The sequence below is a fragment of the Acinonyx jubatus genome, chromosome E2 (genome assembly GCF_027475565.1).
Source record: "Acinonyx jubatus isolate Ajub_Pintada_27869175 chromosome E2, VMU_Ajub_asm_v1.0, whole genome shotgun sequence".
NCBI classification, from domain to species: Eukaryota; Metazoa; Chordata; class Mammalia; order Carnivora; family Felidae; genus Acinonyx; species Acinonyx jubatus.
Window position 1 is genome coordinate 16,677,334 of NC_069396.1, and position 27,098 is coordinate 16,704,431.

The 27,098-nt window shown below is 44.1% G+C and overlaps 1 protein-coding gene across 2 annotated transcripts in view; it reads right to left on the reverse strand.

The window, feature by feature from the left end:
* Positions 1 to 27,098, reverse strand: part of WWP2 (WW domain containing E3 ubiquitin protein ligase 2) — a 148,114-nt gene that overhangs the window by 54,459 nt on the left and 66,557 nt on the right. For both annotated transcript variants that reach the window (XM_027076108.2, XM_053210339.1), the window contains one exon: positions 3,241 to 3,368. In XM_027076108.2, coding sequence (XP_026931909.1) covers positions 3,241 to 3,368 — 128 coding nt within the window. The remainder of the gene's footprint in view (positions 1 to 3,240; positions 3,369 to 27,098) is intronic.

The following is a 27,098-nucleotide window of genomic DNA, read 5'->3' on the forward strand; positions in this document are numbered from 1 at the left end:
ATAAATCTCTAAAATAAACTTCCAAATATCAAGAAAAAAAAATCAAATTCTATGAAAAAAAATCACACAAGAGAAAAGAAATGCTGGAGTAACTAATAACTAAAAACATGCAATTAGGTTCCACAATGAAGCGACACTTAAGAGCTACTAGCAAAATGATAAACCAGTATTTATAAGGTTTCAGGAAAAAAATAAACCTCATATACCATCTAATGGAAAATTCATACTGCTTTGGAATATATGATTGCTTCAATCCCTTTGGAAGGCAATCTGGTAACATACATCTGATCTCATTTCTAAACATTCGTATCCTCTGACTCAAGAACTTTATTCAGGAAGAAACAAAGCTGTGTGCAAAGACACTTGCATTAGGATTTTGTTTTACAACAGAGAAATACATTAGAATTGAAGAATGGGTAAATGAATATTAACTGTGAAGTAGCATGAGGCCACTAAAAAAAATAAACAAGACAACAGATACATAGAAGCGTGTATAAAAAATAAGAGACTAAAAAAAATCCCACATACCCATGCTACATAACTATAATTGTATGAAATTATTCATCAAGACAAAAGCTAACCTTGAGGTCTTAAGCACTCTATATGCTTTATATAATTTATTCCTTATAACAACTTTCTGAGATATAGACTCTTGTCCTAATTTTATTGATGAGAAAACTAAGGCCCACCACTGACCGCGGCCAGCGTGACTCCAGACTTCATGTGCATGGAAATCACATTTAAGAGACGAGTAAGAGATGTAATTTTCTTGGTAAAGTTTTCAATAAAAAGTCACAAAGTCACTCATGGCACACAAGCCTCAATGAAGTGCTATATACCATTTGTCTACTTCTCAAATGCACCACTTCCAAACCTTGGTAATATTAGGTTTATACAGACGGGCTGCCATTCACTTTCATTTTATAAAAATGGATACTTTACAGTTGTGACAACATGAAAAAAAACACCTGGAACTCGGTTCTGTTTTTGCCCCAAATGTCTTTTTCATGCATAACTGCAGAGCACAGCCAGAAAGGCTTGCTAAATCAATCTTGTGTGTCTGTGGAAATATTTCCTGGAGGCACAGCTCGCTGCCACCACCATTTTGGAACTGGTCCTCACAGCTCTAAGAGCAGAGTATTGAAGGATGAGGATGTCCTCATTCACAGCCGCAAACTCCCTTCTTGTCTTGTGCTGCCAAAGAGTGGGCTTCTGTCTGCTCCCCAAAGGGAAGGTAAGATCTTTCTGTACCCCTTGGGTAGACGCGAAAGAGCCTACAAAGTCCAGACTGGCTGTGAGGCAAAGGTGAACCGTCATCACAGCAGAAAGGAGAGAGACCAGACGGAGGCCAAGGCCTTAGTATTTTAACAGGCAGAAATCCCCAAAACGCAACAACCGTCCCTCACAGACGGGTTCTGGGAACAGTCTAGGCATTCAGATACACCACCATAAAACATGCCCAATGCAGCTTTGGCTTTCTGAGGACACGGCTGGCACCTGCCTCGTCTGCTGAAACATAATGTTCCTGGAGATAAGGATAACACACAAAGGTACCCAAAAATAAACATAGGGGAAACACAGATCTCTTCTGGTATCCAAGGAAAGTGACTCAAAGACCATCACCATATAAAGTCAATTTACCAATAGTTTTTTATAAGAAAAGCAGAGATGACTGAAGGAAACCAGTGTCAAGGAATATAGACCCCTGAGAAACGAAGGGGTTGGTAGCCTGGCCACAGCCTCCAGGAAACAAGTGGTTCTAAAAAAACCAGTTCCCCTTCCCCATTTGTAAGGGCTGGCCCTCCTCCACAAGCGACTTCTTTCTCTAAGGGAAGCATGTTTACTGGTGTTCACGGAGCCGCATCAGGTTTTCTCTAACACAGTCCACAGCCACCACCTGGCCACCCTCTTCACACAGACTGGAGGCCAGGCCCCCGCCCCACCACTCCCCGTGGCTGCTACGACTGGATGTTCCAGCACTTGGAACTTGGTGGTTCCAGCACTTGGTGGCTGGCACAGGGACACCGGGAGGATGAGATGGTAGCCACCTGTACTCCCCACCTCCAGCTCATCCTTATCCTTAAGGCTCAGGGTGAGCCAGCTAACTCGATTTCTTCAAGCAGGTCCCAAACTCCAAGGAGTAAGTCAGGCCACCACAGATACACTGAAACAAGGACAGGCCACTGCATCCTGCAGCCCGATGCACATAATGGTATAACTAAACACCATAAACTATCAGACAGGCTCTGCAGCTCGCATCTATAGGAAAGTCACTAGAAAGGAACGCTAACCGATTTGTGCTACTCAGTATGCTGGTCTTGCAAAGAGGAGTAACAATTCCACGGGAATGCTATGTGAACAGGCTTGCTGCTCCAGATCTCTGCTCTTTGGGCCACACCTCTGCTATCACAAGCATCTACAAAATTCGATGTCACATACTGATTTAAACACTTACATTTCTACAGTTTATTGAAGCAAACACCCAAGTCCATTCCCAACTGCTTCAAATTAAAACAAATGAGCAAACGATCGGCCATACTAAAGCTTTGAAAATTTTCAAGACATTTAGAAAACTGGACTTCTTTTTCCTTTCTAATTCGACACCATCCTGATGAGACAAAAGGAAAGCATGACAAAAAATGATTTGTTTTGAAATAGGTCCTTCCCTTCCCACTTACAGAGAAGTAGAATCAAGGGCAGGAAAGTTCTCTGTGGACACAGAAGGGGCACCTATTCTCAAATGGGACAAATACTCTCACAGCCACAGAATGTGCCCTCCCCACCCCAATCCCATGGCACCTGGCTCTGCCCCTAGTCAGCATCCCAACCGATCCAACGGTGCCGCCATCTTCTCAAACCCAGCTCGGAGCAACAATACTTAGTCTTCTTTCTCCCTAGTCTGATCATTTCCTTAAATTAAGGGAATAAAAAATGTATCATATAGAAATAAGATACCCCTTGCCCCCAATACTGATAAGAAATGAATTTAAAAAATCAATACTCTTTATTTTTGTGCAAAGTAATATTTTAGAAGAATGTATGAAGTTATATGGAGAATAACCTTGGCCAGAGACAAAAGAAGATGGGCCAATGGAAAGGGTGATGGGTTCAAGTTCATTTCAGTATTGGAGTCTTCTCTCGCCCACCCTACATCCTGACACAGCAGAGTCCTGGCTCCATGTGAGCACAAGTTAGAAGCCACTGCTTTCATTCAGGCTGGTATTTTGTGTTGTCACTCACCTGTGCCATTGGCCAAGCCATTGTGGGTTGGGTTCTTGACGGGCTGGCGGTGCCGGTTGCTAGCACCGGGGCTTTGCTCGCCGGTTGCTGTGGTTGTTCTGGCTGAACCACCTGAATGTCTGTGCGTCCTGGAAATTCAAAGTATAAAGCAGACAGACATAAGTCACTGTGAAAAAGACAGCAGTATGTCCCATCTAAGTCACCGCATTCCCTCTCTCACTATTTATTGGAAATAAGACCTTTAATAGCCCCTCTGGTCTTTGACTCAACAGAAGCTGGCTCCAAACAGAGAGACCCAGGTAAGGTTCCTTCTTGGTAATAACCCAGAAGGCAACTTTGGGTAAACTTTTCCACTTGAAGTAAACAAATCCAGAGTGAATTGCCCCCACATCTGAAATAACTGGCAAAATATCCTGTGACCATCACATTATTTTTATTGGGCTCAAATGTAAGAAATAAACAAGAATCACTGGGCAGGCTACAGATGACATATTTCTCCCATTAGGCAAAAAGAGCCCAAAACTTATCCAAATCCATTTTCTCTATAGCTAGAAACATACTGCCCTTGGGAAAGGAAGTCAAGAGGCACCAGACAGCCTCAGCCAATGCACAGGTTGACATGTTTTATGTAGAAAAGATGACTCCGTGGTCCATCCCAACAAATGAGGAACAATGCATAAAGGGATCTATATCACAAGGAAAACGGTGGGATCCAGGAGCAGAGAATCTATCTGACAACTTCAGAACAACAGATAGTAGGCAGTATGTAGTCTCATGATCCTGCTGTAGCCTGACTTTGTTCACTAGTGAAAATATCTAAGCCTCCTTGCCCTTCAGTCCAGCTGTTTTGTCAAAGGAGACTATTCTACTACTTAGTCATTATCTACTAGTTTTCAGCAGTGAGAGCATTTAAATATTATCCATTGAAGAAAGACCAATCTATCTCATGTGACATGGGGCAGTGAGGTTACTATCAACAATGAAAGGAATAATTACTATACAAGTATATAATATGTGCTGAGCCTGAACATTATGTAACAGATATCCATGATGCACTGTGCACTTCACGTATTTTATCTCATTTAACAGGGCAACCCTGGAAGGAGCTTACTATTATTATGCCCATTTTACAGATAAGAAAAAAGACAGAGAAAGTAAGCAATGGAGCAAGACTCAAATCCAAGCAGTCTAAGGTCAAGAGCCCATGCTCTTTGGTTGGAGGCTGGGGGTGGGAAGCCTGGACATGAACTGAATCCCTCCCAGGCTATTCTTTCACGGGTCACTTGGCCAATAGAAAGCTAAAGAGCTCTACCGGAAAGGTCCCCTGCTGGGCTGGAAGGCTCCATACCTACCACAACACCTCTACTGGTGAGACCCCCTTCAATCAGCGTGTTGGAACAAGCCTGCAGCACAACAAACCTGTAGGTTCTCGGTGGGGGTGGGGGTGGGGGGGGACAGGTGCCCCCACCAACCACCTACTCTAGCACAAGAAACAGACTTTTTCCTATAAGCCAAAATATCAATAGTGATTAAAAAATATGTATTAATAGTGATTATCTTTGTTGTGCACACGAATTCCCTTAGCTTTTCCTTTTATGCTTTTCTAGTTTTCTTCATTGAGTTTGTACACCTTTGAGTAAGGAAAAAAGTCTTTTCTTGGACCAAAACTAGAAGCAAGGAAGGAAGGAAGGAAGGAAGGATAGAAGGGAGGAAGGAAGGAAAGAAGAAACCTTGCAAACCTTGGAGTTCATACCTAAAGACTGCACGACAGTTAAAAATGGATAGAGAGGGCACAAATGAGCTATGGAAATAAGGATTTAATTTGGACTCTCTTTTTCCATCTTATTTTTCCCTGAGCTAATTTCATAAATCAAAAGCTGTCAACCACACCTCAGTCAAGAAAAATATTTCAAACTCCCACATCACGGGAAGAAATGTTAGTACTGAACATTTTACCACAAGCCCTCATCGAAAGCAGGAGGAGTACAGATTAGTTCCAAAGGGAAAGACGGGTCTTCAGCCACTGGCAAATGTGTGTATATGTGTTTAAGACAGAGAGCTCAAGAGAGATAAAACTGGTTAATAGAAAGTTTATTTCAGCCAAGAATCCCCTTAAAAGGACAAAAAATCCTCTCTGATTTGGTACTCACAGCCCACAGCAGAGGGCTGTATCACTCAAGAGGCAGCAGGCTGTGTGGGCAGCATAGAAAATGCGACCTCAGTCCTGTCACACACACAGGCTCCAAAAAGCCCATGAGCACGTCCAGTTGAGGGCTCCTTGTCCCTCTGCAGAGCAGCTGGGCATGACAGCAGGGTGGGCCCCACTAACTCCCCCTGACTCCTCCCTCCCTTCCCCGAAAGGGCATGCGGTCAGAGTTGAGAGAGAATAGTTTCAGAAATGTTTAACCACTAATGATAGCAGCTTGCCCTGAATGATGGGCTGCAGCAGGGCTGGGATTAGCCTGGAAACCAGGGGCAGCTGGGACCACTTGGCGTGAAGTGCTGCCTCCCTGGCCGCAGCTCAGTGCCACCCCCGCCCTCCCCTGCCCACACACACACACACACACACACACCCTTCTCCCCTCCCCTCAACACACACACACAAACCCCCCCACCCTCAACACACACATACACACCCTCCCCTCTCCCTTCAACACACATGTACACATGTACACACACCCTTCCCCCCTCCCCTCAACACACACACAAACTCCCACACACACACCCTCAACACACACACACACACACACACACACACACACACACACACACACCCTCAACACACACACACACACCCATTGCCCAGATTCTTCTCTTGCCCCAAATCGGGAGTTACTACCTTTTTCACCTTGAATTACCTTTAATAGAAGAGTCTCAAAGAAGAGAAGGTCTCAACATTTAAGGAAAATCTTCCCTTCAGCAGTTTCCTCTCTTGGAGGATTCACTCAGCCCTTACAAGATGGGACTGTGTCGTGATTAAAAGCTGGCCCAAATGTTGAAACCACACACCATAAGCCAAAATAGTATCAGGACAAACGCGGGACGATGGGGTGGAGATGAGCTGGGCTCCACCACAGGCAGCCTGGCTTCAGCTCTGCCAGTGACTTCAACTTTGGCCCAATCCTGCCACCATTTTGAGGGCGGGTGGGCAGCAGGGGTCGGGTGGGGGGTTATGCAGCTCCTGTGGTAGTCAGAAGAAGATGGAACAGCAAAACTCCACAAGTAGTTTCAAGTCACCTAGTTACAGAGACTGAGTTTTCTTCACAGCATGCCCTTCTCAGAATGCTGGCATGTCCTCACCTAAGTTCCTCTCTCAGAAGCTGAAGCCTCCCTAAGAAATCCAGTCAGGGCCAGGCCCTGGAAATCTCTCTCCACACTCCTAGAAACAGATTTGTGGCACATGAGGTCCCCCAGACAGGGCTCTGGGCTGTCCCGTGGCACTCAGGCTTTGCCATTCACAGAGTTGGCCTCGGTCCTCAGCTGCACCCTGAGAGTCACAGCCTTGGTTGCTTTGGGACATCTTGTATCGCTTTTCATGAAGTCCACTGAAAAGCAATCAATTATTATTTTCCTTTTAAGTTTTATTGATTTATTTTGAGAGAGAGAGCACACACAGGCATACACTCAAGCAGGGGAGGGGCAGAGAGAGAGGGAGAGAGAGAACCCCAAGCAGGCTCCGCACCATCAGCATGGAGCCAGACGCAGGGTTTGATCCCACAAACAGCAAGATCATGACCTGAGGTGAAACCAAGAGTAGGATGCTCAACCTACTGAGCCACCCAGGTACCCTTCATCTATTGTTTTCTGAGCACTAAGCCCTATTCTAGGACTAGCAACAAAACAGAAAGGGTGCCTGGAGCTTCTGGATCAGTGAACATGTGGAGATGTGGGTAGAGCGGCGTGCCTGGAAAGCGCACGGAAGCTCGGCACCTTCCCCCACACCCCACCCTATGCATCTCTTCCATCTGGCTGTTGATTCATATCCTGTATCGTACTCTTCAGTAAACCGGTGAGCACTAAGAAACAAAACCAGAAAGAGTCCCTGATCTCAAGGAGCTTACATCTTAGTGGAAATGCGGCGATTTGTAATTTTGCTCAGACACAAACTTGCATCACACCCTACAATGCTGACATGTGAGAGCCACTTGGCCAGTGAGTGAGCCTGGCTGACAACCTGGCACTGTCCTTCCAGTGCGGCTTTGTTGACCATCATCACATGGCAATAGTTGATGTGGAGTACTTATATAAAACTTTGTTTCCTTGGTTAAAAAATAAGGAGGGCAGCCCTAGCATTGGTACCATGAGTGAAAACGAAATGAAGAGTCCAAAAAAGTGATGCCTTACAAGCCAGAACACAAAATTTTTTGCCAAGTTAAAAGTGGAATTCAAATTTGGTAGTGGCTCACAATTTGAGATTATTAAGTCTATCATATCCTTCACATGGAAATGGATTTTTAAAAACAGTTAGTGACTTCATCAAAATTCAACATGCCTACCCTTCTAAAAACATTGGCCAGAAAACAAAAAGACAATCCAGAGACTGGGGAAAAATATGTGCAAAATACATATCTGATAAAGGACTTAGATCCACAATATATAAAGAACTCTCAAAACTCAGTAACAACAAACCAATATAAAAAATAATCAAAAGATTTTAACAAACGTTTCACCAGAGATGATCTACAAATGGCAAACAAGCACATGAAAGATGTTCAACATCATTAGTCATTAGGGAAATACGAATTAAAATCAGAATGAGCCACCATCACATGCATGTCGGAATGGACACTAAACAGACAAAAAACTGCCAGTAAAAAGTGCTGAGGAGGATGGATGCAAGCAAACTGAACCTCTCAAACACTGCTGGAGGGAATGCAACATGGTATAGCCACTTTAGAAAACGGTTTGGCAGTTTCTCATGAAGTTAAATAATGCATTTAGCATACAAACCACAATCCTACTCCTACATATTTACCCAAAAGAAAGGAAAATACAGGCTTCCCCAAAACCTCTAGGCAAATGTTTACAGTGACTTTCTTCCTTATTTCCAAACTTGTAAACAACCCAAAGTCCTTCAACTGGTGAAATCGACAGACTGTGGTACATCCATACAAGGGAATACTACTTAGCAAATAAAAGCAAACGAACTACTAATACACAAAACAACATGGATTTATCTCAAATGCACTACACTAACCAGAAGAAGGAGGACTTTAAAGGCTACAGTTTTTCATTCCAATTTTATAACATTTGGGAAGAAGCAAGGCAAACTATAGGCAAAGAAAACAGATTTGGTGTTTGGCAGTGGCTGGAGGTAGTAGGAGAGGCTGACGACAAAGAGGCACGAAAGAACTTTTCAGGGAGATAAAACTGTGTACATCTTGAGTATGGTAGTGGTTACCAGATTATATGCTTTTGTCAAAACCCACAGAACTGTATACTGCAAAGGATGAATTTTACCGTGTACAAATTATATCTCAGTAAACCTAACTTAATTTTTTTAAAAAATCAATCTGTATATTGCAGCCAATGTAAATAAAAACAGTTCATCACATGAGAAAAAATAAAAGTGAGCAGAAGTTTTAAAACACAGGTAACTATAGTGTGAGGATATGCTCAAAAAAATACAGAAAGCAAGAATCTTGATAAGAATGTACGGCAGGCGACATTCAGGACTCTCCAAACACTCTATATTAGTAAATGTGAAAATTCTTCAAAGCATAGGGACACATCTCTCCCAAATGTCAAGAAGTCCCGGCTGACTGGATACCAAGCGCTGAGCATAATTTTCTATCTTGGTAAAAAATGCCAAGACACAAAACAGGGGTTCTTTGACCTCCGATTCAGGCCCATCAGTATTTGAGCTCCACACAAGAGAAGTTTCAAGGTATAACAACTAATAGTGAGCTAACCTCCACTTAAAAAGACAAATCAATGGGCACCTGGGTGGCTGTCAGTTAAGCGTCTAACTTCAGCTCAGGTCATGATCTCACAGTCTGTGAGTTCAAGCCCGGGGCCGGGCTCTATACTGACAGCTCAGAGCCTGAAGCCTGCTTTGGATTCTGTGTCTCCCTCTCTCTCTCTGCTCCTCCCCCACTCGTGCTCTGTCTCTCTCTCTCTCTCTCTCTCAAAAATAAACATTAAAAAATTTTTTTTGATAAATAAAATAAATCAAAAAAACAAATCAAAAAACAATGTATAGACATTAAAAGCACCCAATAAACCCTTTTCACATTCCAATCCAAGGAATCGATATGTGCCTGGATGACCTGACCCAAGATGGTGTCTGTCCTGCCCCTCTTCCAAGGCCTCTTAACTGGGCATTGTCTTTTAATAGCAGCATGGAAACAAAACTGAGTGAGGCTGGGCCAGTTTCCAGTAAGACAACCAGCAAAAAAACAGGCTCTTAAAATAGAAGCACAGGAAAAAAAAAAAAAAAAAAAAAAAAAAAAAAAAAAACAGGGGAATTGGTGATGGGAAAAGAAACTGTTTCCACCATGGAGAGAGGCATCGACAAGCAAACCTGCTCCGACCTACCCCCTCCTCAATTCTTCCTCCCTGTTCAAATGTGGATTCGAGGGGGGGTGGGGGGAGGGCGGCCACAGGGAAGGGGATAAGAAGGAGAGGTTAAAAGGGAAAGGCGCAATTAAGAGTTAAAATGGGACCCTTCCAGTCATTCCAAGGGTAATTTACGGCTCTGTTCCACACCCTACCTCTAGGCTGCCAGCCTCTGAAATGACAGGAAAGGTAAAAATAAAACTGCTGCCAAGTCCATTCTACGTCCCGGAAAGACAAATGATTTACTTCTGCCCAGCCTGGAGTACAGAGCAGTCTCCCCAAAGTGGCAGCTCTAGGAGACTAAAAGATGCATCTTGCAAGAGAACGTAGGATACGTTTTGATTCATCTAACCGAATTCCAGATTGCAGGTTGGGAACACTAGAAGAGAATGCTCAAACACCCTCCCACACTTGAAAGAGAGCTAAAGCTCACGGGAAGTAGTCACTCCCCATTCCGCTCCGCTCGGTGCTGCAGCGGGTGACTGATGTGTCCCACGGCCTGAGACGGCACAAGGATGTAGGACGCTCAGACAGCCAGCGCTGTGGGCCGCCGGCCCCCATGGACACGCAGTTGGAATCTGCATGGGGGGACCCTGAAAGGGATGTGGAGCCCCGGCTTGTGCAGGTAAGCCAGAAGAGCGTCTCCACCTTCTGTCTACGGAAATCGTTTGTTTGAGTGTCCCCTGTGCTACAGCCTCAGACCAAAAAGGACTACGTAGGACCCTGAGGTACCAGGGTCAACGACACACTCGGGTGTTATTTCTAAGTGTTCTGACACAGCATATCACAAAGGCAGAAATCCAGCAGGAGTGAGGTAAGCTCCAAAAAGAGTATGTTCCTTGGACATTCCTCAATACAATGCGCCAAATTGCTCCTGAGGAGAATTCAGAGGCTCTGCTGATCTGTTCAGCTGGCACACTCTTCTCTAGAAGCCCGATCCAAATCTTGGTCTAAACGTCCCTCATCTCCCAGACTAGAGTAAATTCTCTTGCATTCTCTCACAAGGCATTCTAATTTTCCCTTTATGGCACTTGTATTTGTGATTGTATATTCGTTTGTTTATTTGTTCAATGTTTATCTCCAGTAAGGTCCATGAGGTCAGGAACCATGTCTCTTTTGTGTACCTTTGCATAACCAGCACCCAGCATGTGCCTGGCCTTACAAGAAGGCGCATAAAAATATTTGCTGAATGAATAAAAGAAGCAGGCATTCAAGTTCAAAAGCACTCTTGGGCCTGTAATCTCTAGTACCACCAAAGTTCTTTGCAATCCACTCACCACCTCCTCATCTCCCGCCATCCCTTAAGAGAATGGAATCCATGCCAGGGGATGGAATCCAAAGTCTAGCAGATAATTGAGAAGTATCAGAGCTACTGCCTTCCAGAAAGACTAACTCTAAGCATCATGTGAAAACGTTCTCTAATATCAGCGTCTAAAAATAAAAATGATTTCACCAGACCCGTTTTATGCCCACATACATATACTAAAATTGTGAGACAATCTTCAAATCCAACCAGATTCTACGTGGGTTTTTATGTGTCCCAGCTGTAATTTTCAAGCACACACCAACAGGTAAAGACTAGGCAAGTGAGTAACATGACAGTTAAGAGAAATACCTTCTGTGGTAGGCAGAATTTCTTTTTTTTTTCTTTTTTTAACGTTTATTTATTTTTGAGACAGAGAGAGACAGAGAATGAACAGGGGAGGGGCAGAGAGAGAGGGAGACACAGAATCTGAAACAGGCTCCAGGCTCCGAGCGGTCAGCACAGAGCCTGACGTGGGGCTCGAACTCACGGACCGTGAGATCATGACCTGAGCCGAAGTCGGATGCTTAACCGACCAAGCCACCCAGGCGCCCCTATGGTAGGCAGAATTTCTAAAACGACCCCGCCTCCAAAAGATACCCCACCCTAATACCTAAAACCAGTGAATGCAACAAAATTTCACACCCTTGATAATATTATATGGCAGCTGACCTTAATAAAGGGAGATCACACAAGCAGGCCTGATCTCCTAAAAGCAGCATGTTTTCTCTGGCAGGTGTGAGAAGTGGGGAGCAAAAAAGAACATCAGAGCAATTCAAAGTTCAAGGGGGATTTGACACACCCTTGCTGGCGTGAACATGGGAGTGGGGAACACGCAGGCGGCCTTACAGACCTGAGAGAGGCCCCAGTTTAATAGCCAGTAAGGAAACAAGGACCTGAGTCCTACACCCACAAGTAACTGAAGCCTATCGACAACCTGAAAGAATTTTGAAGCAAATACTTCTTAGACTTTCCTGATAAGAATGCAGCCAGGCCAGGGAGCCTAGTGGCTCAGTAAGTTGAGTGTCTGACTCTTGATCTTGGCTCAGGTCACGATCTCATGTTTTGTGGGTTCCAGCCCCACATCAGCACTCTCGTTCACTCTCTCTCTCTCTCTCTCAAAAATAAACATTAAAAAAATATCTTTGAAAACAAAAGAATGCAGGGGCACCTGGGTGGCTCAGTTGGTTAAGTGCCCAACCTCAGCTCAGGTCATGATCTTGCGGTCCATGGGTTTGAGCCCTGCATCGGGCTCTGTGCTGACAGCTCAGAGCTGGAGCCTGCTTCAGATTCTGTGTCTTCTCCCTCTCTGCCCCTTTCCCACTCGTGCTCTGTCTATCTCAAAAATAAATAATAAACATAAAAAAAAAAGTGTAAAAAAATAAAAAAAGAACACACCCTGGCCAACACCTTGATTTTGACCCTGTGGGACCCTGAGGAGACAACCCAGCCAGCCAGCCTGTGCTGTTACAGAAGGGTGAGCTAAAAAATGTTACTGTTTTAAGCCCTAAGTTTGTGGTGATTTATTACACAGCAATAGAAAATCAATACATCCTCCCAAACAAATAAATGTCAATTTCCACAGAAGACGATACTAATTTTTAAAGATATGGCTAGGTAATAGCCTTGGCCCAAATTCTTGCTGACCACCCTGTTTCACTCTGATTTCAGAAGGCCTTATGCAGGTATGGCTTAGCTCTACGCAATCAGGGCTCATCTCCTAGGAACAGCATTTCTGTGATGCAGCGTCCTTTATGAGATACACGTTCTTAAGATTCAACAATTGCTTGTAAATTTGAACAAACAATATATAAGTGAATTGTTACTATTCTTAGTGGGTAAGTAACATTCTCTTCTGGTAGAATCCAGGTACAGGGACTTTATACATTCTTTTTCCCCAAAAGGACATAGTTATGTGTCAAGCTATGTCTGATTCCAGTGCTAACCGCAGAAGTTGCAAGGATTTGGAAAGAATAGTCCATGCGAAGGGTTCAATACAGAACTATCAATCATGAAGAAAAAACAGAGGACACAGGAGAGACTGAGAGAGCAGTGGCAACCCACCACGCTCTTGGCGGTTAGGCTAAGCCTTAGAAAGCACAAGGCAGTCCTGATAAAAAGTCTCCCCTATACCCTGGGCCCCTGAGATCATCACTTCTCAGGAGTTGTGGCACCAAGGAACGTAAACTAGTAGCAAGACCCACCCCGAAGTTTCGGCAAATAAGGAGCAAGAACACAAGACTCTTTCAGTTCAACAAATATTTATTGAGCTGCCGCTACGTGCAGCAAGGCGCTATTCTAGGCTCCGCTAGGGACAGGCAGCGGGATAACGCACACGTGCCTTTAGCATGGCATTTGGCTGAGGGTCTGGCACCACTCCCCCTGCACCCTCTGCCCCTCCAAGAAGAAATAAATGGAGAAGTAACTCGTCAGTAGTCTGCAATTCATTCTTTCCTAAGTGTAAAGCAAAACCGAACGATGTGATTTAAAATAAAACTTTTTTAAACCGTTTTTAAAGGTAAAATTTAAAAATTTTTTTTTTTTTTTTTTACGTTTTATTTATTTTTGAGACAGAGAGAGAGCATGAACAGGGGAGGGGCAGAGAGAGAGGGAGACACAGAATCGGAAGCAGGCTCCAGGCTCTGAGCCATCAGCCCAGAGTCCGATGCGGGGCTCGAACTCAGGGACCGTAAGATCGTGACCTGAGCCGAAGTCGGCTGCTTAACCGACTGAGCCACCCAGGCGCCCCTTAAAGGTAAAATTTAAAAAAATTAAATAAAAAAAAAAAGGGAACAACAAACCAACCTGGTCTTACTTCCCCCGTCTCCTTCACAAAATAACAATTATTTGTACTACATCCTACTCAATGTTTTCACTAATCTCTTTTTTTTTTTTAATTTGTGTCATTTTAGGCGTGCCTGGGTGGTTTGGTCAGTTAAACGTCTGATTTCAGCTCAGGTCATAATCTCACAGTTTTTAACTTCAAGCCCCGTGTCGGGCTCTGTGCTGACAGCTCAGAGCCTAGAACCTGCTTTAGATTCTGTGTCTCCCTCTCTGCTGCTCCCCTACTCATGTGTGCACTCGCACGCTTTCTCTGTGTGTGTCTCTCTCTCAAAAATAAATAAACATTCAAAAACCATAGTCATTTTGTCATTAGAACTTAAACCTTCAAAGGCCATCTATCTATACAATAGACCCAACACAGAGACATGCTAAAAAGTAAAGCCAAACAAATCTTCACAGAGGGAGCAAGTCCTTGGTCTCTCCACACCCTTCACACTGCTGGATGTAGACTTTCACACTCCATTATCAAATAATGAGCAAACCAAAGATGACTTCCACTCATCAAGACAAAGAAAAGCACACCTAAGGCAGGTTTAACGTGGCAAGTCAGTCTAGGGATAGGAAATAAAGAAGGCAGGACACACAGAAATGAAAAGGCGAGAGGATGATGAAAACAACTCCAAGGACATCACGAATCAAAGAAATGTATATGGCCTGGGACACTTTAAAGGTAGATGCTATCATCCTGGTGTTTTAAAAATTCACCTGAATGCCATCGCAAATAATGCTACCTAACATACAACGACCAAAAAGGTTGAAACTAAATGGGCAGGGAGGGGCACCTGAGTGGCTCAGTCAGTTAAGAATCTGACTTTCCACTGATGTCATGATCTGACAGTTCTCGAGTTTGAGTCCCGCATGGGATGAGCACCAGCCCACCCCCCTCCTTGGGGTGAGCCCTGTTTTCTCTCCCTCTCCCTCTTCCTCTCCTTCTCCCTCTCCTTCCCTCCCTCTCTCTCTCTCTCTCTCTCTCTCTCTCTCCCCTCTCCTTCTCCCTCTCTCTACACCCCCCCCCTTATTCACTTGGGTCTTACTCCTCCTCAAAAACAAATAAATAAATAAATGGGCAGGGAAAAATACATGCCAAGCAAATATGAAACAAAAAGGAAGCTGGGACAGCTATGCTAATGTCAAACCAAACAGATTTTTAAAAATAATTTTTACAAATCGGGTATAATTTACACAGAGTAAAATTCACCCTTTTTAAGGGTACTGTCTAATGAGTTGTAACAAATGTATACAATCGTGTTACCACTACCATAATCAAGACACAGGACATTTCCATTCTCGGTACCCTTTTGCAGTTAATCCCTCCCATCCGTTCCTAGAAACTGCTGATTAAATGTCTATCCCTGTAATTTTGCCTTTTCCAGAATGCTATAGGCTACAATGCAGCCTTTTGTGTCTGGCTTCTTGCACTCCACCTGATGCTTTTGAGTATCATGTACGTTGTTGTAGATTGTTCCTTTTCACTGTGCAGACCAAATAAATTTTAAGAGAAAAAGTACTAAAAAAACGGAGGATCATGAGATCAGGACAAAGTTCAATTCGCCATAAGTCATATTTCAAATTCATAGTATGAGCCAATAAAATGACCTTAAAATGCATAAAACAGAAGTTCATAGACACGATCTGGCCCCATCTAGTGCTGCCCACCTCTCCTATTTTCCCACTACTCCCTCCACACCAGCCAAACCAGCCTCCCCACCACTCTTCCAGCTCCACGGGGCTCTGCAGAAGCCATTCCTCTGCCCCAATAGTCTTCCTCTCACATATCCTCACGGCCAGCCCTCATCTTCTTCAAATCTTTGCAGAAAGGTCACATTCTTAACGATGACTCACTTGACTGCCCCATTTACTACTGCATCCCACTGTTCTATAATACAGTCGTATATATGCATGTATATGTGTAATATATATATACATATATATGTATATTTCCATGGATCAGATTTATTTTTTAATCAATAAAGATCAAAAAACAAAAAAGAGGATCACTCTAATATTCTCCATTATTATAGAAGCCAAGGCACAGAATGTTTCCAAAAAGAACTAGTCCATGAGGTAAACCTGCAGAAAGGTCAGGCGAGCCTCTGTGGCTGTAATTTTGGGGGAAAGATAGAAGCAGATGCAAGAATGAAGTGAACTAACACATAAAGGGAAACAAAGATGGGAGACCCTAAGAATATTGAGACCAATATCTTCACTATATTTTTAATAAGTTTTTTTTTTTAAAGTCTATTTATTCATCCTGAGAGAGAGAGAAACAGAGCACAGGAGCAGGACAGGGGCAGAGAGAGAGGGATGATTGAGAATCCCAAGCAAGCTCTGTGCTGTCAGTGCAGAGCCAGATGCAGGGCTCGAACTCAAACTGTGAGATCATGACCCAAGCCAAAGTCAAGAGCCGGACGCTTAACCAACGGAGCCACCCAGATGCCCCTATATTTTTAATAAGTTAAGGGTACATGATAACTTCAGGAACACTGTGACACATGAAGCATAATGCTATATAAACTCTATATTTCAGTTCGGTAAATATTTTTATCTAACACAAAACTTAAATATAGAATCGTTTCAATGTTTGAAATGCATCATTCTATCAAGGCTACGGAGTATGCCATTGTAAAGACATGCACTAAACTAAATCCCAGGGGCGCCTGGATGGGTCAGTCAGTTAAGCGGCCAACTTAGGCTCAGCTCATGATCTTGTGTTTTGTGAGTTCAAGCCTTGCATCAGGCTCTGTGCTGACAGCTCAGAGCCTGGGGCCCGCTTCAGATTCTGTGTCTCCTCCTCTCTCTGCCCATCCCCTGCTCATGCTCTGTCTCTCTCTGTCTCTCAATAATAAACGTTAAAAAAAAAAAAAAAAAACTAAACCCCAAATCTCCACTTCCATAGAGCTTGGCAATTTCAAAAGGAGTCACTGAGTGCCCACAGAATCCTAAAGGAAAAGTCTAACCTCATCATGCCACACTATGCCACCAAATGGCTTAAGCCCCCCTCTCCCTGCCATCCCCATCTGTCCAAAGCATCTGCCATCAGTTCTGTTCTGCTTCTTAATCACCACATACCCAAGCTGCCTAAGCTCCCAGGACTCCAGGACTAAAAAGTCATTTCTCCAAAACCCATACTCTCTTTATTTGCTTCTCTGTATATCCTGTCCCTTTCAATCACAATTTTCTAGAACTAAGAAATCCCAGAATCCAGATACAGATAAAATTAAAGTAGAAATATGACTGCTGTGCCCTCATTGTGGTGACCCTTATACTGGCCCCATAGTCCAATATCAGAAATACACTTTGTTTTGCTCTGTATCTCTTCAAGTTTGGTTTTCATTCCTGCCCCTAAGGATACACTTTCAGAGTGTGACTGCCCCAGGGCCACACGGTACTACCTTTTCACAGACGCTGCTAACACCAATCTCAACCATTATGGGGGATGCCATTTTAAAGTGACAGCTTCATAAGCTCCTCCCCTCCTGCATGTCTTATTTCCTTGAATAACATCACAATCTAAGCAGTGAGTCCTCTCTATTCCTGTTCATCCTTCACCCCGTCTCATTAGTCAGTCACCCAGTCCTGCTCAGTGATTACACCTCCTAGGTATTTCTAGGTATTTCTCTTGACTTCTCTCCATTCTGCCCACTGCCCAAGGCCAGTCATCAATTCCTTATTCACCAGTTCCCTACAACAGTCCTCTTCTTGGTCCCTGGTTCTAATTTCAACCTCCACTGTGGCAGACATCCCCAATCTCCTCTATTCTACAAGTATCCCTGCTTCTGCCTACTTGCTCAGGGGCCAGAAGACCCTTAAATTTCCTTGCAGCTAAGTTCTGGAAGTAATGCAGATTATACGAATGAGAAGTTCTTGCAGATTTGGAAAGCAGAAAGAAACCAGAGGCCATTCCTCTTGTGGTCCTGATGACTGGCAGGGGCTCTGGCAGCCCCCATGCTTTATACCCTGGCCACCAGCTTCCTGTGTGTGAGGCAGCTATAGGGGCAGCAACAGTTTCCCAACATGTGGATTGCAGATGCAGGGCTGTGACCTTAAAACCAAGGATGGGGAAGGTCATGCTTCTGTTCTTCCAGCCCATACAAAGACTTCTGTAAACCCTTAATTCCACACATTTAATCCCTTTCTGCTCAAGATACCTCGAGTGGCTTCTATTTGAGTGACTTCTATTTCCTGCAATGAACCTTAACTGATACAACTTCAAATGTATCCATTTGATATTTTCCTGAATAATGTATTACAGAAACAGCACATCATGCCCTTTCTCAAAATTCAGTGGTTCACTATCTCCAAAGAATTTAAAAATCTAAAGTTTTGGGGCACCTGGGTGGTTCAGTCGGTTAAGCGTCCAATTCTGGCTCAGGTCATGTTTCATGGTTTGTGAGTTTCAGCCCCCCCCCCCCCCCCCGGCCGTCGGGCTCTGTGCTGACCGCTTGGAGCTTGGAGCCTACTTTGGATTCCATGTCTCTCCTTCTCTCTGCCCCTCCCCCACTCATACTCTGTCTCTCTCTCTCTGTCTCTCTCTCTCTCTGAAAAATAAAAAAACATTAAAAAATTATTTAAAAAAAAAAGTCCTCAATAAAACATAAAGGCCCTTTATGAATTGGGTCTCACCTTCTTACCATCTCCTATAGCAGGGATCAACAAACTGCCTATACAAGGCCAAACAGCAAATATTTTATGCTTTGCAGACCGTCCAATCTCTGTCACAACTACTTAACTCTGCCACTGGAGCATAAAAGTGGCCATAGACAATATGTAAATGAACGAGTATAGCTGTATTCAAATAAAACATTACTTACTAAATAAATAAATAAAATATTATTTACAAAAACAGGTTATCAAGACCATAAAGATAAGCCACAGACTAAAAGAAAATGTTTGCAAAGGACATATCTGATAAAGAACTGATACCCAAAATATAAAAACAACTCTTAAAACTCAACCATCAGAAACTGCCCAGGGGCGTCTGGGTGGCTCTGTTGGTTAAGCGTCTGACTCGATTTTCACTCAGGTCATGATCTCACGATTGTGAGACTGAGCCCCACATTAAGCTCTGTGTTGGACACTGGGTCTGCTTGGGTTTCTCTCTATATATCTCCCTCTGACCCTCTCCTCCACTCTTGTTCACTCTCTCTCTCCCTCTCTAAATAAATAAATAAATAAATAAATAAATAAATAAATAAATAAATAAATAAATATTTTAAAAAAAGAAACCACCCGACTAAAAAATAGGCCAAAGACCTGAAAAGACACTTCACCAAACAACAACAACATAGGTGACAAATAAAGCTATGAAAACATGCTCCACATCATCTATCATCAGGAAAATGCAAATTAAAACAGCAATGAGATACTACTACAACGTTATTAGAATGGCCAAAATCTAGAACACTGATAACACCAAATGTTGGTGAGGATACAGAACAAGAGGAACTATCATTCATTGCTGGTGGGAACATAAAATAGTACAGCTACTATGGAAGACAACCTGGTAGTTTTTTACAAAACTAAACATACTTTGGGATGCCTGGGTGGCTCAGTCGGTTAAGCATCCAACTCTTGATTACAGCTCAAGTCAATGATGTCATGGTTTGTGACTTCGAGCCCCCCATTGGGCTCAGTGCTGACAGAGCAGAGCCTGCTTGGGATTCTCTCTCTACCCCTGCCCGGGTCACATGCATTCTCTTTCTCTCTTCTCTCTCTCTCTCTTTCTCTCAAAGTAAATAAACTTAAAAAAAAAAAAAAACAAAAAAAACTACACATACTTTTACCATATGTTCCAGCAATCACTCTCCTTGGCATTTACCTCAAAGAGCTGAAAGTATGTCTACAAAAAAACCTGCACACGGATGTTTCTAGCAGCCTTACTCATGACTGTCAAAACTTGGACAGAATCAAGCCTGTCCTTCAGTTGGTGAATGGATGAATAAACTGTGTACATCCAATGGAATACTATTCAGCACTAAAAAGAAATGCACTATCAAGTCATAAAATAACATGGAGGAAACCTAAATGCATTACTACTAAGTGAAAGAAGCCGATCTGAGCTACATACTTGATGATTCCAATCATATGACATTCTAGAAAAGGCAGAGAGTCTTTCGGAAACTATAAAAGAATCACTGGTTGCAGGAGTTGAGGGGGAGGGAAAGATGAACAGGTAGAGCACAGAGGATTTTTAGGGCAGTAGAACTATTCTGTATGACAGTATAATGGTGGATAAGCGTCCCTATAAATTCATCAAAACCCAGAGAATGTACAACAACGAGGGTGAAATGTAATGCAAACCACGGATTTGGGGGATGAGGATGTGTCAGTGTAGGTTCATCGACTGTTTAACAAATGTGCTGCACTAAGGGCACCCAGGTGGCTCAGTCGGTTAAGTGTCTGACTTTGGCTCAGGTAATGACCTCTGTACTGACAGCTCAGAGCCTGGAGCCTGGAGCCTGCTTCAGATTCTGTGTCTCCCGCTCTTTCTACCCCTTCCCTGCTCGCACTCTCTCTCTCGCTCTCAAAAATAATTTTTTTTTTTAATGTGTTGTACTAGTTCGGGATGTTAAGAGTAGGGGAGACATGTGTATGTGGGGGCTGAGGGCATATGGGAAATCGAAATCTCTGTACCTTCTGCTCAATTTTGCAGTGAACCTAATACCGCTCTTTAAAAAAAAAGAAAAATAGGGGCGCCTGGGTGCCTCAGTTCCTTAAGTGTCTGGCTTTGGCTCAGGTCACGGTCTTGCGGTTCAAGAGTTTGAGCCCCACATCGAGCTCTATGCTGACAGCTCGAGCCTGGAGCCTGCTTTGGATTCTGTGTCTCCCCCTCTCTCTGCCCCTCCTGACCCACACTGTGTGTGTCTCTCTCAAAAATAAACATTAAAAAAAAAAGTAAAAAAACAAAACCAAAAAAACAGGTGGCATCCTGGATCTGCCCTGTGAACCATAGTTTGCTATAGCTATCAGCCCAAATATCTTACATATGGACATTACCAACTAGCTAACATTTCCTCGGATATGCTAAGTTCTCTTTATTCCGCTTTGTCTCCGCCCTGCTGCACTCTCTTCCTGGAATGACTTCCCTTACCCTGATGTCGCTGGCCTGCAAGCTCCTTTCAAAGTACAGCTCCAACGTGGGAGGTGTCCCCTAAATCCCCCAGGTGGATTTGGGTACACCGTCCACTATCCTCCTCTTGCATGTGAACTCACCACCATGGTGGGGTCCATCGCCCTATCCTAATTATCACCTATGTGTCTGTCTCCTGCTAGATGCCACAGTCCTTGATGACAGGGACCACGGCTTTCTATCTTTGTATCACCACAACATAGCTCAGAGCCTGGCATTCCTGTGTGTGGAACAAATACTGCCTTTAATTGCAGATAGCTGCCTTACTTTCTCCTAGCTCACGAAAAGTTCCCAACCAGCTTTCTGGCACACACCACACCTCTCTAGGCTCACAGAAAAGAAATGCCCAATAACTACCTATAAAATGAAGAGATAAGTATATAGTACTGTATAGTGCATAATTTTAATTGGTATAAAATTAATAAATTAATGTATAAATGAATGTAATTAATCTCCATGACTACTTTTCAATGCCTTGCTTTGACAATGCAGTAAGACTACTGTCCACAGTCTCAATCCTATTCCATCTAAACCAACTACTCAGAAGAGAGTCCCTTGTAAGCAGGGACTGTGTCTTAGTTATCACTGAAGGAATAAATGAATTACACTAATTTCTCTCTTTTTTTTTTAATGTTTATTTATTTTGAGAGAGAGAGTGGGAGCAGGGGAGGAACAGAGAGAGGGAGAGACAGAGAGAACCCCAAGCAGGCTCCATGCTGTGAGAGCAGAGCCCGACGCAGGGCTCAATCTCATAAACCGTGAGATCATGACCTGACCCAAAATCAAGAATTGGACTCTCAACCAACTGAACCACCCAGGTGCCCCACACTTCTCTGCTTAATCCTTTTGCTTCCTCAGCAATCCTGAGGATTGGAAGTAAAAGCTGTTGGGTGGGAGGCTTGAATGAAAATTGTAAAGGTGTTCAGTTGAGCTTCATGCCGACAGGGTGATATCTCTAAATAACCGTGGTTTCAAATCAAGTAGCCTTTAGTCATCTCAACTGAAGGGGAGGTTAACAGTGGCCAGTGATAATTGAGAGAATGGCCCAGTGCCCAAAGACTCAACTCTCATCCTGTCCGTCTTCTGTCCCCATTAGCTTTGCTTCCCAAACCCCCCTGGTCCTCCCAGGACTCCCAGCAGCGTTCCCAGCAGATGCACGCCTGCTTGAGTTTATTTTTCTTTCCTTTCTGGGCTAGGCTGTCTGCAGACACAGCTGATGAGCTATTTAGAGCTCACCAGAGACCTTGGGGCTTTGTAAGTCTTTGAGACTACAGCTCTTTTAAATCTTCAGAGGTCATTAATGCCAAGGCACGGGAATCCATAAATTTGATATATTTTTATCAAAGCAGGATAAAAAGAGAAAGAGGAAAGGAGAGAGGATTAAAATTCTATCACAAGAGGTTCTGAAACTTTTGCACGTAAGAGAATCACAAGGAAGCACGTTAAAATGCAGGTTCTGACCGACGCTGGCCAACACTCACAGCTGATGATGGACATAAGCAAATTCAAGGCTTCTATCCCTTCACGCCAAACACACATATGCATATACATTCGTGCATGATCACACATGCTCTTACACAAAACAGACATGTACACACAGAATGAAGGAAAATTAATTGCCGAAGCCCCCTTACAGCTCCTTCAACAAGATCTCTTTCGGTCTTCAGACCTATTAATGAAAAAGTTCAGTGCATTCTTCCCTTTTGGTCTCCCCATTTCCCTACGTAACTGTGGCAAATCTAGAGGGGCTCCTGGCTAGGTACCCAGGTCGGAGGAAATCTCAGGCTGTGCTTAGAGGAGCGGCATTGCTCACACACCACCCTGCGGGTCATCCGGGAGCTGGCTGCACCTCAACTCCCTGACTTCATATAACCGCGGCACGTGGAAAAACTCACAGGTGACGACGCATCAGCCAAGTACGGAGGGACTCAAACATCCTGACTGTCTACTCTCCAGTCTCGAATCTCACGCCCATTTCTAACCGAACAGTGACTCTGACGACAGCTGCCACTACCGGTGCGGACCCCCTTCTTTCCCTGCACGTATGCCCCGCTGCTGGCTTCTGTGGTTCACCGTTCGCCCCTTCCATAGTTCCCAAGACACTGCACGGGACCGTCGGACAACAGACGACAGTCTCTCTGCAGATGCCCCCTCCACTCTGTCCTCGGTCTTTCCCTCTCCACACACGGACCTCTCTCTCTGAACTTCCCGTGATGCTCATGGTTTATTTGTTTCCCACACAACCCGTACATATATCACAAAGACTGTGACCTCGCCGTGGAAAGTAGAAGCCGTGTCGCGTGCAATGTGTGCACAGCACCAGGCACATCTCACATCTTCAAAACCTGAATTGACTTAGGCATGGCTCCCAAAGTCAGCCCTCATTCCAGCAAAATAAAATAAACACTGGGGGATTATTAAAGGGTGTGGTAGGCCCTCCCTGTGCCAGCCAGCACACACTCTCCCAGGGGGCTCCTTTGCACACCAGGCGCTCACCACTGTCGGACTGGAATGAGGAACACTGGCTGAGGATGCAGCGTAGCATGGCACGCTGACAGAGTCCAGGGTAAGCCACGTAATCGCCCCCACTCCAGTCAAACGCCGAGGAGTGTTAGACCAGCCCTCTCAGCCCACCAAGATTAGTGCCGTTCTGACACGTTACCTGGCAGTGGCCAGCCTTCATCTGGAACCCACTCCCCCAACTCCCAAACTCAGCTCTCAAGCCTGGGAGAGAGTTGGAACAGGACAGGAGCATAACCTCTGAGGCCAATGTGGATCACTGACTTAGAATCATTGGCCAATGTTACAAAGCCAGACTGCACGGAAGAAGTAAGTGGCCATTACTGAGCCTGGAGAAATCCTAAATTCTGAAATCTGTCTGCCTCAACAGCAAACAACAGTTTCTCCAACCTAATACCATCGCTGGTCAGTTTTCTCAGGATGACAGAGGCTGCTTTTTACTTTTTTATTGTGAAATATGCCAGGTAAACAAAGGAATATATTAAATATATGTTTGGTTCTAAGAAGAAAAGGAAGATGAACACTCGAGGACCCACCCCCCACATTCACGGTGCCATGAAGTTTCCAAGTTTCCTTACTTTACCCATCTCCGCCCCTACAACGATAACCATTCTACTGAATTCAGGGCTAATTATTCCTTTTCATTCTTTCATTGCTTTACTCCCCATGGAGGTATCCATTAAAAAATATATGTGGTTTAGTTTGACATTTTTTAACTTTATATAAATTACATCATACTATATTTTGCCCCCCAGTGGCCTGCTCCTCTTGTTCAACACTATGTTTCTGAGATTCCCCCATATTGAGGCAACTATCTTTCACCCCATTTTTACTATGGGATAATATTTCATTCTAAGACTACACACAATTTATGACATTAATGCATTCTTTATTCAACCAGACCCACGCACTGCACACTAATATGGTGTGTCTATAAATCAAGTTATGCCACATGGGTCGTTGGTGGCAATCCCATGCTGGCTGCCATGTGGCAGACCAGATGGTAAAATAACTAGAGATGTTTCACCCAATTATTCTTAAAGAGTGGATAAATCCCACTCAAAGAGCTTGGAGGTCATGCTTGGCAAGCAAATGGTCCCTTTGCTGGATGAACTTGGGTAGATGAACCTCTAAGTAAAACCCTTACATGGTTCTGGTTCTAAACCTTAATAAAGTAGGAGAAAGGAGAGGAAACAGCTGTTTGACACTGCAGTCTTAACCTTTCTGGGCACATCAGAGCATCCTTGATCATGGTGAGTGGCCCCCAAGTCCAGGAAAAACCTACCCATCAGACAGCAAAGGCTAAACATTTAGTCCAGAGGCAGCAGGGAGAAGCCCATCCTCCCTGCCCCAGGAAACCAAGGACAGCGGAGGATTGTCCTTGAATCCTGAAGGTTTCATTCATCACCCTCCTAACTACAGTCCTTGATGCAAAAATAATCAGCCATGCCACACTTCCCAGCTTTGGGGGTCAGGAGGGGCATACAACAGACTCTCCAGAGCAAAGGAACCTCCCACCACTCTCCCTGAGCACGCCCCATAGGCAAGCCCTCACACTGACATAGCCCAACTCCGTTATTTCCTACAATGAGCTTTTGAGGCAGGCGATATCCCCATTTCACATGTGAAAAAAACTGAGGTGCTGAGAGGTTTAGCGGCTCGTCCGATATCACACAGCAAGTAAATGAGAGGCCAGGATTCAATCTGTATTTTCTGATTTCAAAGCCCCGCACCCTTGTCCAGTCAACTACCCCGCTACCACTGCTCGTGCACGCCATCTCCTGAAGTGCGGCAGCAACGGGGGAAAGGAGTTCTCAGGGACACAGAAGACACTGCCTTCAGATGATCCTTTCACAAGTGTTTGCTATTGAACGGCAGCAGGCTCCATGTGAACACAGAATAAATACTTAGAAGGCAGAGGCCTGTGAAAACTCAGAGGCCATGTGTAGAAAAGGCTACAGGAGCTTAGCAGGCCAATGTGGATGCCCACACAGCCCCAGCTACTTGGAAGGCACTCTGCCCACCAATAATTAACCAGAATCGAATGTCTACCACGTGTGATGGGCAAAAATGCATCCAGTTTTCTGTTGGAAGTCTGCTTGCTGCCTTAAAAGACAGTAATCCTCAGCACTAACAATGACAAAGAAGGGCTACTAGGACATGTGAATTTCAAGATTAACTAGAGAACTTCAGAGAGCAATAAATAGGTCAAGAACTTAATTCCAAAGTTACTAAGAGCCAGACTCTGCCTTCCAGCCCCCAAATAAGTGACATCAGTCACATATGACACAAACTTTCCGAGTCAGCTGAAAGACCAAGATGGCAGCTACTAGTGCCAAAGCTAAGAAGGCATCGCTCTCAGCGGGTGATGTGCTGAGGTGTTCTTCTCCGCCAGCTGCTCACTACCAAAGAGATTCTGTTCTCTCTAGTTCTGGGCGCTCCTCAGGCCTCTGTTGACACAAAATTTGCCAATTATATCACTGGTCTTTACCCTGTGACACTTGCCTGTTTATCCCAACTTATAACTCATCTAGTGAGTCGAGAAAAAGTGAATGGTCTCCAGGGTGGGAGGTAACACCTTTGCAGAGGCTTGGAGAAAAGAGAACAGGAAAATGGCACCCTGGCTTCTAGTGACGCCACAGACAAAAGATCTAAACATCTGACCCTCTCTTGCTCCTGACACCTGCCTGGCACCGAAACTGTACAGACCCTCAAAACCACCACATCCAGTGAGGCTGATGGCTGTCATAAGAGGGATCATTTGAGACGCTGTGGGTACTGGCTGAAATCATACTGTGTTTCTCAAAGCATTATTCCCAATCCCTGGGATTTGTTCCAGAAGATTTTTACTAGTTTTTTATCTACTCTCTGCAGGTAATAACGATTTACAAACTGCACTCATATGATTCTTTTCCTTATAATTTCCTTAAAGTGTTTGGGGGTTTTATACACTGTGATAAATAATAAAAACAGGTTCCCAACTCCCTCCTCCCCACCTCTCTAATATACCTAAAACTATTCTCCTCTCTGGGAATTCAGTTGCCAAGGAAATGAGTTCGCACCATTAATACAGGTATGAGACAGGCATGCAGTAAATTAAGTCACTCTCGATATGTATAATAAGTATAATATAATTCAGACTTCCAGTTCAGGAGGTCTTAATCAATAGCCCAAAGGGAACCATGGATCACCCCCCAAAAATAGAAATGCACAGACAGAAAATCTCACATACAAAGAACCATTGCTCTAAACATTTGCATGTACATCCTAAAAGGATAACTGTGGTCGCTGACCCTGAATCACAAAACACTAGCCAAGCTCTGTTTGGCGGCTCTTAACCAAATAACCAGTTTAGCCAGTCCCAATCTCTGACAAGGAACCCCTGACCATTCTGAGAATCCTGAGTTCTGTACTCCCCCCTCAGCACCTCCTTAACACACTGAGTCAGGGATAAGCCCTCTGGAAATTTCCAACAGTTTCTAACATAAACTGTTCCTCGCCACC